The sequence below is a fragment of the Centruroides sculpturatus genome, unplaced genomic scaffold (genome assembly GCF_000671375.1).
Source record: "Centruroides sculpturatus isolate CEXI.00-Female unplaced genomic scaffold, Cexi_2.0 scaffold376, whole genome shotgun sequence".
NCBI classification, from domain to species: Eukaryota; Metazoa; Arthropoda; class Arachnida; order Scorpiones; family Buthidae; genus Centruroides; species Centruroides sculpturatus.
The window spans coordinates 215,541-233,317 of record NW_019384863.1 but is presented as its reverse complement, the minus strand read 5'-3'; the positions used below and the strand labels follow the sequence as shown (position 1 = coordinate 233,317).

The window sequence follows — 17,777 nt, the reverse complement described above, 5'->3', positions numbered from 1 at the left end:
ATGCACAGTTTAGCCTGGATTTCCTAAATCGCCTGGACTGTGCAACTTCCAATCTACTCTCTCTGGAACAGGTGATCCAGGATACCGGCTCCCTGTTTCCCCTTTTAGAAGATATGGGACTGTTGGGTAAATAATTCTCGAGTACAACGAAAGACTGCGTTTGTGAAACACGGTTTTGTTTGTGATTATTTCACCACGGTAAATTTTTATATATTAACTGTTAAGTTATAAGTTGTCAACATTCCATAACATTGCATTGGTTAGAATCTCAACTCATTCTGTCCATCAGTGCAACATTGTGACAATCAGCATTCTCTCAGCTGGCCGAGTGGGCAGAGCTTCGTTCATTCCAAATCAAATCATTCCATGCCTCTGTACATAGATGAGGACAAGGCCTTTTTAAAATTTAGTCTCCCTGTTTGGACTCTTCTTTCGAAGATGGTGGTGCTATATTCCCACGTGCCTAGACAGGGATGTTTCTCAAATAGCGTGGCATATGATTTGTTCGGTTTTTCATGCAATTTCTATTGTATTGCCCCTGAATCTTTTAGCCATTTAAAGAAATAAAGTTTGTAACAAGAATTTTCAAAAAATAATAATGTAAAATAACTGTATTTAACAATTATATATACAGTAGAGCATCGATTATCCGACTCCTGATCAACCGTCACATCGGTTAACCGACCGCGTTCTAGTCGGCAAATTCAAATATCCACTAGTGATGTGGCACTACAGTATTTGGCTAGTTTAATATTATTTCTGTTAAATTTTTGGTGTTTTAGCTGGCAACACTGGCTTGACCATGAAAGGGATGCCAGTATTTAAACGAGGCTTAATTTTCTAATTATGAGTGGTTGTTTGTTTTGTGAGCAATAAAATAATTTATAAACAAAAACAAAAACACTGAGTTCGGCGTTATATGCGTTTTATTATCGCTAGTACTTTCGACGAGCTTATTGTCGTCGTCCTCAGGCAATTTAGACAAAAAATAATCGAACACAAAATAGAACGCGTAATATAAATTGAAATTGTGCTAAAGCCGTTAAGAACACGTAGAAATTTAAACATAATTCGAAAGCCGAACGAGCAGATAGCTCCGTGAAGTGCGAGCTGGCGCATGCGCAGAGCTATGCTCTCGCTGCATGCATTCTAGAGACTACGAGTACTCGCTTAATCGCTTATACAACGTGACCCATACACTGGGCAGCTCAAGGGTAGGGGTGTTGCAAGTGTCCAAGGTGGTAGTGAGGAGAGATTCCCATATAAAAACAGTTTTTCGATCTTTGCAGCTCTTGAGCATAACCACTTGGGACCATAGCGGGTTGTAACCCTGCTCAAGTACCTTTTTTGCGAGCTCGGTGGTGTGTCTTCCCCTCATAACATCGTCTTGGTGCTCATCAAGGCGGCTGGAAAGCATTCTAGTGGTGGCCCCGATATATCTTGTATTTACTCCCATTGCCTGATTTTCCAACGGTACAGCATAGACCCCCGATTTCTCAAGAATGGAAAATTTGTCTCTATCATTGCAAATAAGTTTGCGTAGGCTTGGAAGTGGGGTTAAAGGTAGAACAAGGTTGTGCTGCTTAAAGATTCTGCAGATACGTAAAGATATGGGTCCAAAGTAAGGCAACGCTACTTGAACCTTTGAAGATTCTCTTTTGCTGCATAAAGTAGTACATGGAAACAGTGCCTTGTTTACCTTATTGAGCACATACGTAAACTTTGCACGCGAAAAGCCCGCAGCGCGTACCGCCATATCGATGATCTCTAATTCGACGTTTATCAGCTCCTGCGTAGACGACAGTAAATAAGCCCTTCTGACAAGGGAGGCAATGGCAGTGTTAACGTATCGAGAAGGCTGAAAGGCCTCAGCTGGTATAATGTGCGGGGCCATGCCAGATTTGTGATAGACCGAGAATTGTAGTCCTTCCGCGAATTTACGTATATGCAAGTCTAAGAACGCTACTTCCGCATCCCTTTCTTTTTCCCAAGTGAAATTGATGGAAGGATATATACTTGCGAGTTGTTGCATGAAGATGAGGAACGACTCCTCTGTGTCCTCCCATGCTATGAGGATGTCGTCAACATAACGCAAATACAGTCTCGGGTAATGGATGGCAAGCGGGAAATCGAACGTTCTGCGCTCTATCTCTCTCATAACAAGTTCCGCTAGGATAGCGGATAAAGGGGAACCCATTGGGACCCCTTGTTTTTGCAAATAGATCTTTCGATTGAAACAGAAGTAATTGTGCTCGGTGACGAAGGTGAGGGCATCACGTATATCGAGCACCTGTTGGATGCTAAAGCCCTCTTTTAGAAGCAGCGAATTAGCCAGCATTACAGCCTCAAAGGTGGGCACAGAAGGATATAAGGATATTACATCTAGCTTGTAGAAGGTATAGGTGCATGGCTGTAGTGCCCCAATACTTGAAGCAATGGTGGATTTAGCAACTACAGAAGAGGGAGTGACATATGGGGATTCCGGAACTATTGCGCGAAGGAATTTGGCAAGCGCTTTTTCTAAATAATAGGTGGGATGAGACCGTTTGTTTACCAGAGGACGTAACGGCCAGTTTGTCTTATGTGTTTTTGGCTGAAAGAACAACCTTGGACACGCAACATTGGAGGGGGGGTCGAGCAACCCCGTTAGGGTTGAGGAAACACCTGGTAAGGCGATGATTCTTCTTGCCTTCCTTAATACCATCGGCGTAGGGTCCTCACTCATCTCCGAGGAATGTGACTGCGTTAGAAATTCGTTGGCCCTGGTTAAAAAGTCATTTTCTCTGCACAGCACAAACTTCTGGTCCTTGTCAGAGACTAGAAGTCTCAAGTTGGCTTTGGCAAGGAAGTGTTCTACCACTCGACGGTCCACAAAGCCACTGGGCTTACCGGATCGTTGTTTTGCTGTAGTAAGCTTCGTAATTACGGACAATTCCATTTGCGAGCATGTAGGGTCCTTCTTGCAGAACTTAAGTGCTGCTAACGTAGCCGGAATCAAATGGGAAAGGTTAGCGTTGGTAGGCGGGATGTATTTAGGTCCCCGTTGTAGAACTTTATGCACTATGTTGGGCACGTTTTCATCCGTGTAATTATAATATGGGATATTCACCTCCACTTTTCTTTGATTGTGCGACGAACGTGCTAACCACTGGAGCTTGTTATTCAATTTCTTTTCTAGCTTCTGGGCAAAATAGGACGCTATACTCTGTATTTTGCCTAGCTGCTCGTAGAGTGAAGCAGGCTCACAAGCTTTGGTGAACTGCAGGTGTGTTGCATAGAGGCTGAGCTCCGCCTCTGCAAGGATCTTTCGTTTGTTCCTAATCAGCTTTGCGAGGAGAGACTTTTCCACACTAGGAAGAAACCTTCGTAGACACGGTGGGAATGCCTTGTACTTAAACGAAATTGACTTCGGTACAATCCTTTGCGTTCTGCAGTTTAACAGAAAGTGCAGTTGGGCAAGTAGTCTGTGCCACTGTTTCTTTTGCTTCAGCAAAATGTAGAAGAGGTTTTTCGCAGTTTCCATCTCTTAGTAAACAATATGTTGACTAACACGCCAAAGTTAATTAATAAACAAAAACAAAAACACTGAGTTCGGCGTTATATTGTATCGTTAAAAATTAAATATAATTTTTAACGATACAATAGCAACGATTATTATTTAAAAAAAAAATTTGTTAGGCTTAACATCGATGAAAATTCAACATGAAGTGGGTTAATAGCAATATACTAATACAGGTAACCCCTGTATAACACGGCACTTCTATAGCACGGATTCACTCTAACACGATTCAAGAATTGGTACCATCCCCGTATAACACGGTACTGTTATAGCACGGATTCACTCTGACACGGTTCGAGAATTGGGTAAAACCCCCATACAACAAGAAATGTAATAAATTTTTACATACTTAAGAAATAATAGTTCACGAAAATAATAATTTTCGTGAACTATTAGTACTTAAGTATGTAAATTTTCTTTTCCTTCTGTCGATACACATGGTCCTTCTCGAAACTTGTTTCAATGTTGTCAGATCTCGACGCTTCTGCTTCTGATGTTGACAGATGTTTTTCCCTTATTCCATACTTGCTTTATTCTTCATAAGTGCTTAGCACCATATAAGGAAATTTATAAAGATCTTTTAACTAGAAGCAAGCAATCTAAAATTACATACTTTTTGCAAAAGGTAAAGCATGGATCTGAAGATAATGCAGAAAAATACTCAGAGGATAAGGATAACTTGCCAAAAAGAAAACGCTCTCGGTTAATAGTGCTTTTAGTGATGACGAAGAAAACATTGTTTAATTTATATTAATATGTATCACTTAAGAAAATTTTAATAAAGATATTTATCTTAATTATGAAAATATAATAGCATGTTTTTTAATTTTTGGAACCTAACCCTCCTTTTCGTACTAGTTCTTTGTTTTGTATAACACGGATTCGCATAACACGGCAATTTTTTGGAACGTAACTACCGTGTTATACGGGGGTTACCTGTATACTAATTACATGGGATATACTAATATACTATACTAATAATGTATTTTTTCATACTTTTTTTTTATCCGTTTTTTCAGTTATCCGACCAACCCCAGTCCCCAATTGAGTCGGATAATCAATGCTCTACTATATTGCAAATAAAGTATTCTTTGAAGAGCAGGACCAAAATAATTTGTTCTCATTCAGAATATAACTATATTCTGAATGAGAACTATATGTGCTGTAATGGCACTTAAATTAATTATTTGGTTATAATTTATCATGTTAACATGTCAATGACAACTTATGAATTGATTGCCTTTATCACAAAAATCAGGGTGAAATGTGATTGTAGTTATTTATTTTTATATTTTCTCAAAATTTCTATATCATCATGCAGTTTTCTGCTATATCTAAGTTGTTGCATATAATATCCGATAACTGTGACATGAGATGACATCAAATTTATTATATGATCAATTGTGTCAAATGGATTGAATTATGTGATAAAAAAAACATGAAATATATTTAATCAATACACTAGTAAAAAAAAATACAGGACTTATTTCTAGTATTTTCTCTTTAAATAGACTTTATCAAATGCAAGACAAAAAAATCTTATAATGAATATTTGTAGTCAAAGAATAAAGTGAAAGAAATATATAATCTTAAACATAATAAGATTTTTAAAAATAGTATCTGTGAAACTCTGTTTAATTAAATAGAACAGTGTTTCTCAACCTGTAACGAATCGTTGCCCCTTCAACATAGTATCGCCCCCTTCAATAAAACTGCTATGTAGTATTGCCCCTTCACTTCAAAATTCTGATGCCGAGAGCCAAGGCTAATGCCAAATTCATACTGCATTGAATAGACTAGTGACTAGTATAATGTTATTTGTTTAATTATTGTATGATATAACGAATAAAATATGTAATTATTCTTAATATAATGTTTTACTATATCGCCCAGAAAATTGTTTTTTGCCCCCAAAATATAAATTGTTATTAATCGCCCCCTCAACATGAAAAATCGCCCACATGGGGCGATATTGCCCCCATTAAGAAACACTGAAATAGAATAAATAACTGTTCATTAAAATTTTTTAAATTATATTATTATATATATATGTTACTGTGAATGACCAATATCTGATGAATATCTCACTCTCTGGTGAATGTCAGCATTCACACAGTCATTTCATGTATGTACAAAATATTTGCTAAATATCATTATTTCTCACTTACACTGGCAAATGTCAACATTCAACATGCAGTGATGGTGAATGTTGAATAAAAATATTTTTATTACATTAAGACAAAAATGCAACTCTTTAATATGTCAAAATAGGAGAAAGCTTAAGTAACAGCACATGTAAATAAACTGTTGAACCTAAAATGAACAGTATGTTCTAAATCATTAAAGAAAATAATACAATAATAAACTTACACATAGATTATGTGATAACATTATAGAATTTTATTTATTGCAACAACTTAAACTGTTATGGCACTTTGAATTGGACAAGAGCTTTTACAACTGCATTTATTTGGGGAACACTTCTTTTTGCAATGACAGCATGTATAGCCTTGCCCTCCACTTTTCGAATTAGCTGCAGCTGCTTCTCTCAGTGATATTTCTTGAGAAGAAATCTCATCTATGTAAAGTAACTTTTCTTTACAAATTACGAACTGATTACAAATATAAAGCTGCTTGAGGGTACCATTTTTGTTTGCTAATTTATAAAGGTCGGAGTCTTCTATTCCAACAACTGACAACAAATTTCGGGAATCTGTACGGCCACGATCAACATCAGGGACTTGTATTTGTATGGTATCACCAATTTGAGCAGAAGGAAACGGCAAAGAATTTGGCGACAGACTGTCGCCTCTCTGTCGACATTGGCTTCTTAGGTGTTGTTTCGACCTCCACCAAAGTTTATCTGTGCTTGTTGACATACATCGGCGATTGTTCAAATGTATAATAATGTAACTGTGACAATGCTGAAGGGTCCCCTCTATACTTCGGCACCACAGGACTGAAGGGTCGACATTGCGTCGGCGAAGACGGCAATGACAAATTTATCAGGACTGACACCACTGTGTCTTTTGGATAGACACAGAGACCATTACGTTCGAATTTACGCGCGAGCAGTCACGTATGTGGACTCTTGAACTCGGGATGGAGACCAATTAAGCTAAAGAAGTATGCTTTACAATTCGATTATAGAAATTAATATCCGTTTATTGATTATATAGGCCTAAACTAGTTACACTTATGAGAGAGAGTTTACAATTATTCGCGCATGGTATTTACCTGAAGATCGCTTTCTTGAATTGGGTCCTTTTTCCGGTGAAGACATGTTCTTGGTGGGTACTTGGACTCATCGGCGGTTAAGCTTCTGATCACTGGCTATTGGAGGAGCATCGGCGGTAAAATGTATCCGAGTGTACACACACGACCAACCTTCGAGGACGTGAACTCTTCTGTCGGGCGAACTCCCTGTCGCGTCATCGAACCTTCTCCTTTATTTGGGGTCCTCCCCCTCGCAATTCTTGTCCTTTTTTGGTAAAATCGTTCTTCACATCCAATGGCGATTTTTCGCGTTTGATTCCTAGTGACACATTCGATGTGTCACTCAAACAGGGAAGTAAGTCCGTGGGAAAGGATATAATCACATCCGTAGCAATCTTTTTTTTTTTCGAACAAAATTTTTGAATAAAATTTTCTTTTCAAGTCCGGCCTCTCACATAACTAAATATTCGGTCTTTCACCGATGTATTTTGTATGTATCAACATTCATCGGAGAATATTGACATTCTCTAATTTTGGTCTTTCACAGTTACATATATATTATATACAAACTTACCATTTTGATATGGTATTCTAAGGCACATTATTCTAAAATCATTTGGTGTGTACTCTTTGAGAAAATCCTTGACAGATATGGTATTATTCAAAGACTTTGCCATTTTAACATCATTACTTAAATGTAAATGACCTTTAAAATTAAATTTTAATATTAATATTTAAAATATATTTACCTTAAAATTATTTCAAAACATTTCAAACCTGTATGAATCCAATAATTTGCCCATTGAGTAGTATTATGATAGACTTCAGATTGTCTTTCTTCATTTTCATGATGTGGAAAAATTAAATCTTTTCCACCAGAATGAATATCAAGTTGTGAGCCAAAAATATGACTAAAAAAATTTAGTATTTCAAAAATTAAACATCTTAAATATATGTATATATATATATATATATAAGGTGTGTTTCAAATTTATACGGACACGAAAAAATTAAAGTGAAACACAAATTTGCTGCATTAAGTGACAAATGTTTTATTAAAAATAATATGGATTTACATGTTTCTACACTGCAAAATAAGAATTTTAATCAAACATTAATATTTTGTCACTGAAAATAATATTTTTGAAAATCTTATACAAAAAAACTGTTACATATTTATCCGGACAGGCACTCATTTTATGACTTAAACAGAATATTGTTTAGTTTCAAGCATTGAAATATGCAAATTAGCTTACATATCTAATTGTAATACAAATTCTTTACGTTGTTCAACGTTCTAAAATGGGTAGAACAAAGAATTTATCTGATTATGAAAAAGGGCAGATTGATGCCTATAAATCACAAGGCAAGTCAATAAGAGAAATTGCAGCATATATAAATCGTCCAAAATCAACTGTTGGTGATTATTTATCAAAAAGACGTGGCAAGGATGTACCAAAATTCAAGACAGGTCCAAAACCCAAGCTTACTCCTCGAGATTGTAGACAAATCATCAAGGTTTGCTCCACAAAACAAACATCAGTAAGAAAAATAAAACAAGAATTAGACTTGCCTTGTAGCAGCACAACAGTGTGGAGAGTTTTAAATAAATCTCCAATGTTAAAATTCAGAAAAAAAGCTGTAATGCCACCACTTTCATTAAAGCACAAAAGTGACAGACTTGATTGGGCACAAAAACACATGACATGGTCCGAAGAATGGATTGAAGTTTTGTTCAGTGATGAAAAAAAATTCAACTTAGATGGTCCAGACGGTTGGAAGTATTATTGGCACGATTTAAGAACCGAAAAACAAATATTTTCAAAACGCCAAATGGGTGGGGGATCAATAATGGTGTGGGGTGCGTTTGGATTCAACGGAACCACAGATTTAGCATTTATAACTCAAAGAATGAATTCAAAGAAGTATCAAGGCATGCTTGAAGATCATTTATTGGAAGCTGGACCAAATATTTGTGGACCAAATTGGATCTTTCAACAAGACAATGCCCCTGTGCATGCCTCTAAATCAACAAAAATGTGGTTTAAACGTAAAAATATTAATCTGATGACATGGCCTGCTAGAAGCCCTGACCTGAATCCGATGGAAAATCTTTGGGGGATGATGGTTCGTACAGTTTATGCCAATGGAAAGCAGTTTTCCACAATTCATGATTTGAAGGCAGCAATTTCAGATGCTTGGGATAAACTTAAGATTGAATTCCTTCAGAATCTAATTGAAACAATGCCTAATCGAGTATTTAATGTAATTAAGTTAAATGGTGGTTACATTGGCCATTAAATTGTAAGAAAACTTTGCAATTTGAAACCTGTCCGGATAAATATGTAACAGTTTTTTTGTATAAGAGTTTCATAAACATTATTTTCAGTGACAAAATGTTAATGTTTGATTAAAATTCTTATTTTGCAATGTGGAAACATGTAAATCCATGTTATTTTTAATAAAACATTTGTCACTTAATGCAGCAAATTTGTGTTTCACTTTAATTTTTTCGTGTCCGTATAAATTTGAAACACAACTTATATATATACAGTAGAACCTCGATTATCTGGACCTTGATTATCCGGATTGTTCAAAATAAACAAAAATTTTACAAATTTGCTGATTTGCACTTGGCAAATTGCAATACTTTTTATGTACGTGATGGAACGCATAACTTTTTTTGTTCCAACATCCAACATCCGGCACAGTGGTCGTAAACTTTTTAATACATGTTGCGTCGTAATAAAAATATAACTTGACATACATATTTATAAATAATTTATATTGAAATTACATCATTTCTATGGCCAACGGCAGTGTAAGGCATGAACAACGTGGGCTACCGCTACGGCCTTGCGGTCCAAGAGGCCTCGCGCCTCAAAGGTTTAAGCATTATTTAAAAGCCATGAACAAGATGAAAAAATTTTACTCATCATAAAGCAATAAATAGTTTGCATTTTTATGAATAAAAATTTGACAATTTCAACTGCTTTTTACTGTATTTTATAAAATCTGTCTTCTTGCACCACCAGAGGGCCTTTAAACAATAGGCAGTCTGTTAGTACCGGTCAGTAGTAGTCCAAATTCAGTATGAACATTTGTTTCTTGAAAATTTGATCATGATTTAAATACAGTATTTATTTTTAATATTACCGATATGTCATCGAAAAGAAAGCGTGTTGTATTATCATTAAAGACAAATTGGATATAATCAATGCTTTGAAACGCGATGAGTCTGGACGTTCATTATCTAATAAATATGGTGTTGGAACGTCAACGATCTCGGATATAAAAAAACAAAGTGAAAAAATTATGAAATTAAACAATAATTGAGTTTCTTACTAAAATAATTTAATATTGAAGCTACAATATATGTAAATCTAGACAAATAAAAATTATTCATACTGTATGCACATGTCTTTCACTGTCAATTATTATTTTTTCGATTATCCAGATTTTTCCTTATCCGGACTATTTTCATCCCCAGTTAGTCCGGATAATCGAGGTTCTACTATATATATATATTAAAATAACAATTAAATAATACAACCCAGAAGATTGTAGAAACAAATAAGCATTTTCTAAATAGAACACAATTTAGAAATACAGAAAATCAAATTTTACAACCAAAATCATGAAAGGGGTGTCTTTTTGGTATTAATTTTTCAAAAATAAACTCATAACATACACAAAAATATATATAAAAATTAAATTTATTTTTTAAGTACTTTCAATGAAATTAAGTTACAACTTCTTCTTCAATCAAAAATGACAAACATTGTTCTGTCTGAAAGCAAGAACATTTATGACATCAATAGATCAACATAGCAGATGAAACTAGATGACATGGTAATTAATAATAATGAAATGTAAACTTATCACTAATATTGAAAGATTTTAGATATCTATTGCTATTTAACTTTTGAGAAGTGCACAAAGGGGAAGGAATTGTGAATGAAATATTATCATGATCAGTGAATAATTTGCTATTATATTTATTAAATCACAATAAGTAAGAAGTTAAATCAGAAAGCAACATCCTTTAGTTATTTTAAGAAAGATAAAACTAATATTCATATTAGTAAAAGTACTAGTTTAACATAGTCATCAATTTCTAACTAGAGACTCATGTGGTGAATTACTTCTTTACGGTTTCTTTCAAATACCATTCAATATACAAATAAGTGTGTTTGCATTTGGTTGTGCAATTTTGGTTGTAAATAAAGAAAGGTTATCTTTATAAATAACAGAAAAATTTACAATACTGTACAGTATTTCTTTTTGTCTACTCAGCCATTTCTTCATTCCACCCAGCTAATAAAAATTTTTGGGAAGAATATTATATCAAGAGTTAAAATTTGATATTTGTTAATTCTAAAGCTGCAACTAACTTCTAAATATTAAAATTAACATCTTCCTGTTGCTGGAAATTAAAAGAAAGGTGTTAATTTTAGTATTTAAATTTTGATATTTTGTAAATGAGGTCATAATACTATATATATTTAATTAGTTAGTTTTATTATTCTAAAGATTACATACCCCTGAAAGGGTAAATTATTTACAAAAATCTAAATAAGCAAATAATATATTTTTAGAGCAGGACTCTATCCAGGGAAATGCTTGTAGTGCCCTTATTAATTAATATCAAAGCAATTAGTTTTGTTATTTTAAAATAAAATAAATGTAACAACACATCACATGACTTCAAATGGCAGAAAGAAATCTTAAAAAAAAAAAAAAAAAGCAGAAAAATTTAAACTATTTTTAAATTTAAACTATATATATATATATATCGATAAATGTGGAACACAGATTAAAGATAATTATATTTGAATTCAAAATGACTGTAATTTTTGATAATTTCAAGTGAAAATAAGAATGTAACGATTTTACACTTTTTCTGTCTCTCTTTGGAATCTCAGAGTATAAATCATACTGTAATTTTTATAATTTATAATCAAGCTATCAATTTATAATTATCAATTATCCATTTAACTATTTTAAAAGCTAATGAGCAATTATTTGTTGTGACATCGTCACAATGCTATGCTGCAATTTTTAATCATGTTTTTAATTTACTTAATTTAAAATTTATGCTTTCAATTTTAGTAGTGTCTTGCCCCTGTACATCATACTTTTCTTGATAAGGGGTCATACCAGTCATCTATCTAACACTGTTCAGGAGAAAATTTTTGAGTTGAAATAACATGACTTACAGTGTAAACCAGAAGTTTGTTATAGTTAATTGGAGCATCCTGCTCATAAGCTTTCCATATCTGGTCTCAACTATTGTCTGTTTAACTCTGTTCTTGAGATTATGGAAGGATAGACAGATGGACGGATGGACACTAGTAGAAATTTATAGGTATGCAATTTGAATTTGCAGCTCCAAATGGAACTCAAAATGATTCTATTAAATATTTTGAATTCAAATGATTTTTTGAATTATATATATATAAAAAGATATAACTAAATAATTTGTTGAGTATAATTAAATCATTTAAAATACATTTTCTAAAAATAAATATTAATTCCAAAATATTTAAATATCTAACCTACCTAGCCATTGCTGAACATTCAATATGCCAGCCTGGTCTTCCTTTTCCCCATGGTGAATTCCACCATGGTTCACCTGGTTTAACTGCTTTCCATAAAGCAAAATCTCTATAATCTTTCTTTTCTGGATCAATAGATTCTTTTTCTTCTTCTAAACCCATATCTGATAATTTTCCAAAATTTCCATACTTCTCCATGTCAAAATATAAAGTTCCTACATAATAAACAAAAATTAAATTTATTATTATTATGGGGGCGCTTCTAGCGTTCATCGGTGTTGGAGTGATTTTAGTGAGAGTTTGTTTTGAGGAGTTAATAGGAATTTAAAAGATGGAAATGCTATGGAATAAAGTATATTTATTATTAATAATACAGAATTTGCTTATTTTGGCCGGAGTTGAGCAAAATCCGGGCCCTTTATCACATTCACCACCGAAGAGAGGTCGACCACCATCAACAAGAAGTAACAATGCTGTTAAGATGTCTAAACCGACTAATTTGGAGAATATGTTACGTAAACCAAGGCCTGCTTCGAGGGAGAAGGAGAAAAGTGAGAAAACAGCTGAGGAGGTGAGTGATTTTGATTTTGAATCTACATTCGTGGAATGTTTGGAGTCGATAGAGAGAGAAGACTGTCCGATTACCTCAAGTTTACGCCAAATGACTAAATTAATTCAAGCTTCACATGGAGCTATAACTGAACTAATATTAGAAGTTAAAACAGAGATAAGCCGGCTACATGAGGATAATAAAGAATTTAAGATTAGACTTGGATTAATGGAACAGAAGGTTAATAATTTAGAAATAGCATTGCCAGAACTAAATAGGAAACTGGAAGCCCAAAAATACTTTACAAACGAAATTATAAATACAAACGAAATTATAAATACATCAAATCAGTCTAATTTGATAGTATTCGGATACCCTTTGTCTGATAATATGAATATTAGAGAAAGTCTAGGTAGATTTATGGAAGAAGAGTTGAGGATTACCGAATTTAAGACAGAGGAAATAAGGGACTATTATGTAATAAAGAAAGTAGCTCCAACTATTTTAAAAATCACTCTAAGTTCAATTCAGAGAAAAAACCAAATATTGTCATTGTTTTATAAGTATAAAAAAGAATCCTCTAATGAGTTATATAGTAAATTACATATAACACCTGATCTCACTCGAGAATCTAGGGAAAGAAGAGCAAAATTGATCCCATATTATATAAAGGAAAAGAAAAAGGGTAGACCGATTTTATTACGAAATGATTGTCTAATTTACAACAATAAGAAAATTACTTATAATTTAACTGAGAACTGTTTAGTGGATACTGGTTCTTTTTTAGAAGTGGAAATCAACTAACTAACATAGCAGCTAAAATAAACATTAGAGTTGGTAAGAATAGCAGCAATAATTTTATGAAAACAAATTTAACACCAGATAAAGAACTAAAAATTACGATTATAAATTGGAACACTCAAGGACTTAGAAAAAAATTATATTCTACTTATTTCCAAAAATTAATGAAACAATACGAGATTATTGGTTTGGAAGAAACCTGGATTACTGAACTAACTGCTAAAGAGATGGAATTCTTGCAACCCACATTTAACTATTTAACGGCCCCAGCTACAAAAAAACTGGGAGTTGGAAGACCTAAGGGTGGATTGTTGTTATTGGTGAAGAAACACCTGGGAGAGTGGATTTATTTTCATTCTAATGTTAATTTAATATTTGCCATAATTAATGTGGATGGATTTAAAACAAATTGGAGTCCCAATAGTTATATTGCAATTATGGTCTACTATTCTCCTCCATATGAGTCCCAGCAGTCACCATTCCAAGAAATTGAGAAGATTTATTCAGATTGGTCGCATCTTACAACATCATGGATTATCCTAGGGGACTTTAATGCCAGAATTAGCAATGAAATTGATTCCGATTATACAGGGTTTAATCCCACGGTTTATAGTTTAAGAAACAGCAATGATAATGAAATTAACAAAAAAGGAAAGCTATTGATAAATTGGGTGAAAAAGAGTGACTTATTTATTTTAAATGGACGCATGAAAGAAGATTATCCTGGTAGACACACATTCATTTCGGCAGCAGGTACGTCAGTCATTGATTATATAATTTGTACTGAGTCTGTATTAGACCAGTGTGTTGAATTGAGAGTACTCGATAATGATTTATCAGATCATTTTCCTGTCACCTTAACGATAAAAACAAATGTAATGATTTATAAAAACAAAATAAGTAAGGAAATTTTGACTCAAACAAAGAAATATAAATACAATACTAATAAATTTGAGGCTGAAATAGGTAATAGAACAGCCCTAATTCAAGAAGTGAGGCCCGATCAAATTTATTCCACATTGATTAAAATTTGTAACGAATATATTATAGAACAAAGTCCACAAAGAATCCAACAGTCAGTTAAAATGAAAAATAAGTTCAAACAGGAATGGTTCGACTTGTGTTGTTACAGAGCCAAGAAACTTAAAGAATATTATTTAACTTTATTTCGTAAAACTAGATCGAAAGAGCGATTAACTGAATATATAAGTGCAAAAAGAACATACAATAACCTTATAAAGGCCAAGAAAAGAAGTTATTACAATAAATTAAACAGAAAATTATTATCAGAAAAAAACAATAATAAGTTTTTTTGGTCAGTGATAAAAAAAATACCATCCGAGAAAGAAGATGGAATATCAGGATCCTATTGGTTTCGAAAACTGGTATAGGTTTTTTAAGAAGCGTGAGTCGAGTGCTTTAACAATTCTTGACGATAAAGGTTTATCTACGGAAAGAGACAAAGAGAAGGTGTTGAATCAGCCAATAGTAGCAGGTGAATTAGTGAAGATTATTACAAAACTAAGAGAATCGACAGCGGTGGGACCGGATTTAATACCAGTTAGCTTTTTAAAACGTTTACCTATAAATATGATAGAAGCTTTAGCGTCAAATTTTAATTACATTTATAATCAAGTTTTTTTGCCCGAAATGTGGCATTCTGCTTATTTTCGTATGATATTTAAAAAAGGTGAAGATACTGATCCAAAGAATTACCGACCTATAGCCATATTATCAACGTCGAGAAAAATATTTACATCAGTTCTTGTGAATAGGTTTGAAATATGGACTAAGGTAAATGGTTTAATTTCAAATTCACAATTTGCTTTTGTAAAGAAGAGTGGGACGGAAGTGGCCATATTTATATTGCTTTCGACAATACAAATTCATCTTGCTAAAAAAAGACGTAAGGTATATGTGGCCTTTTTAGATCTAGAAAAAGCATTTGACTCTATTTCAGTGGATAAATTATGTGCGAAATTGGAAGGCTATGGAGCAGACTCAACATTTACAAGGGTAATAAGGTCATTGTTTGGTCAGTACATTATTACAATTAAAAGTGGTCTAATTACTTACCCTTCGTTCGAGATATGTGGCGGTTTACTACAAGGTGATCCGTTATCACCCTATTTATTCAACTTTATGATCCATGACTTAGATAATCAATTTATGAAGGAGGAGGATGGTATTATTATTAAAGACAATATGATAGTACATTCGATACAATATGCTGATGATGTGGTATTGATTTCACCGACTAAAATAGGTCTACAAAGAAAATTAAATTTAACTGAAAGATACTTTTTGGATTGAAGATCAACCCGAATAAGACCCATATTGTTGTGTTTCGAAAGGGAGGTAAGCTGGCGAGGAAAGATCATGACTTTTATTTGTTGAGCGAAAAATTGAAAGTAACTGAGGAAGTATTATATTTGGGGGTTCTTATTACTTCAACGTTGTCTTTTGGAAAACACATTCAGTGGATGAAGACCAAAGCATACAGAATAATTAATAATTTAATTAGTTTATTTGTTAAAATGAAAACAAATTCTATTCAAATGCAGTTTCGACTGTTTTCAGCGCTGGTTATCAACTCTATTTGCTATGCTCTCCCATTATGGGGTCTGGACTGGTTATCTTACTTTGAAAAAATTCAATTACAATTTATAAGAAAAATTTACGGATTAGACAAAGCAGTGCCAGGGTATGCGATTCGCCATGATACAAATAGAATGTTATTAGAGCCTTACTTGGTAATTAGGATCATGAAATTTCTGAAGAGACTGTTAACTAGTGAGAATATAAAGGTTAATACGATATTAAAAGTTTTAAAAACCTTGGCAGAGAACAAAAAGAACTATCAAAACAACTGGTATAACAAACTAAGGATCAAATTGGCAAGTTATGGTTTTTCTCATTTATTATTTAACAGTTCAGAAACAGACTGGAATTACGGAATATCTTTATTGGTGGAGAATATGTATAATAATTCAATTGTTCGTGAGATGAAAAATTTACAGGAGTCAAAATTTCACCCATGGTATAAAGTTAATCTAAATTTCCCTCCAGCAAGTAATTATATACATTATAAAATACCATTTGGGATGAAAAGATTTTATATGCAGATCAGATTAAACAGTTTTTATATCATAGTTGAAGGAAATTATTTGGACATCAGGAATAAACAATGTAAGCTATGTAATGACCAAATTTATGTATATCATATAATTAGTATGTGCAAAGGTTGTTCCAAACTTAGAGAACAGACTGGTATTTCTACCTTGTCAGCCATCAAATCTATGCAAGAATTCTATCAAAAAATATTTCAGATGGGTCCAACTATGATTATCAGAATTTATCAGTTCATTATTAAATATATTAAAATGGTGGAGAGCCTTAATGAATGATATATATATTTAATTTTGTTGTTGTTCTAACTTTTGTTTAATATTATAATGGAATGATTAAATTTAAGAATAGAAGAAACTTACATAATAATTATTTATTGTTGGAAGATATTATATAATTACTAATATTTGTAACCCAATGCACCCCTTGTAACTGGAATTTTTTTCCAAATTACGTTAATAAACTTGAATTGAATATATTGCTATTGTTGGAGATCTCACTTAGTGATCTTGATGTATTCATGGAGCTGTATGACCTCAGTTTGTTGATATGCACAGTTGCCAAGCATGTTAGGCATGACATGAGTATCATCCAGTGATGTGTGACACAATGAATGCAGTAACATCTGCAGATTCATCAAATGGCCTGTTGGGACCTGTTCACCATGGCACATGACATCCGAAGCCATCTGTCATCATCAATGGGTGTATCATCTATGTAAACCTAAACTATTCGCAACAGGTTGCATAAAGCTGGGCTGCATGCATGACAACCATCAACTGGGTGCCACTAACTGCTCACACAGCTGCACGCATGGCATCATCGTCACTTGGTGGTCCAGTTGTGGTGACATCAAGTATTGTTTACAGATAAATCCTGCTTGTCTGTGGAGGAATGATGGCAATGGGTGAGTGTGGTGGTATCCCAGGGAATACCAAGTGCCAGCCCTTTTCGCTGAGTATCA

The 17,777-nt window shown here is 33.5% G+C and overlaps 2 protein-coding genes across 4 annotated transcripts in view; both read right to left on the bottom strand.

Moving 5' to 3' along the window:
* Positions 1-17,777, bottom strand: part of LOC111630715 (probable cysteine--tRNA ligase, mitochondrial) — an 85,567-nt gene that overhangs the window by 35,226 nt on the left and 32,564 nt on the right. For all 3 annotated transcript variants that reach the window (XM_023374861.1, XM_023374859.1, XM_023374860.1), the window contains 3 exons: positions 12,338-12,548; positions 7,553-7,686; positions 7,350-7,481 (listed from right to left, as the gene is read on the bottom strand). In XM_023374861.1, coding sequence (XP_023230629.1) covers positions 7,350-7,481; positions 7,553-7,686; positions 12,338-12,548 — 477 coding nt within the window. The remainder of the gene's footprint in view (positions 1-7,349; positions 7,482-7,552; positions 7,687-12,337; positions 12,549-17,777) is intronic.
* On the bottom strand, positions 805-3,601 carry LOC111630714. Its single transcript, XM_023374857.1, has one exon. It carries the CDS (start codon positions 3,521-3,523, stop codon positions 1,157-1,159), a length of 2,367 nt encoding a protein of 788 aa, XP_023230625.1. The 5' UTR covers positions 3,524-3,601; the 3' UTR covers positions 805-1,156.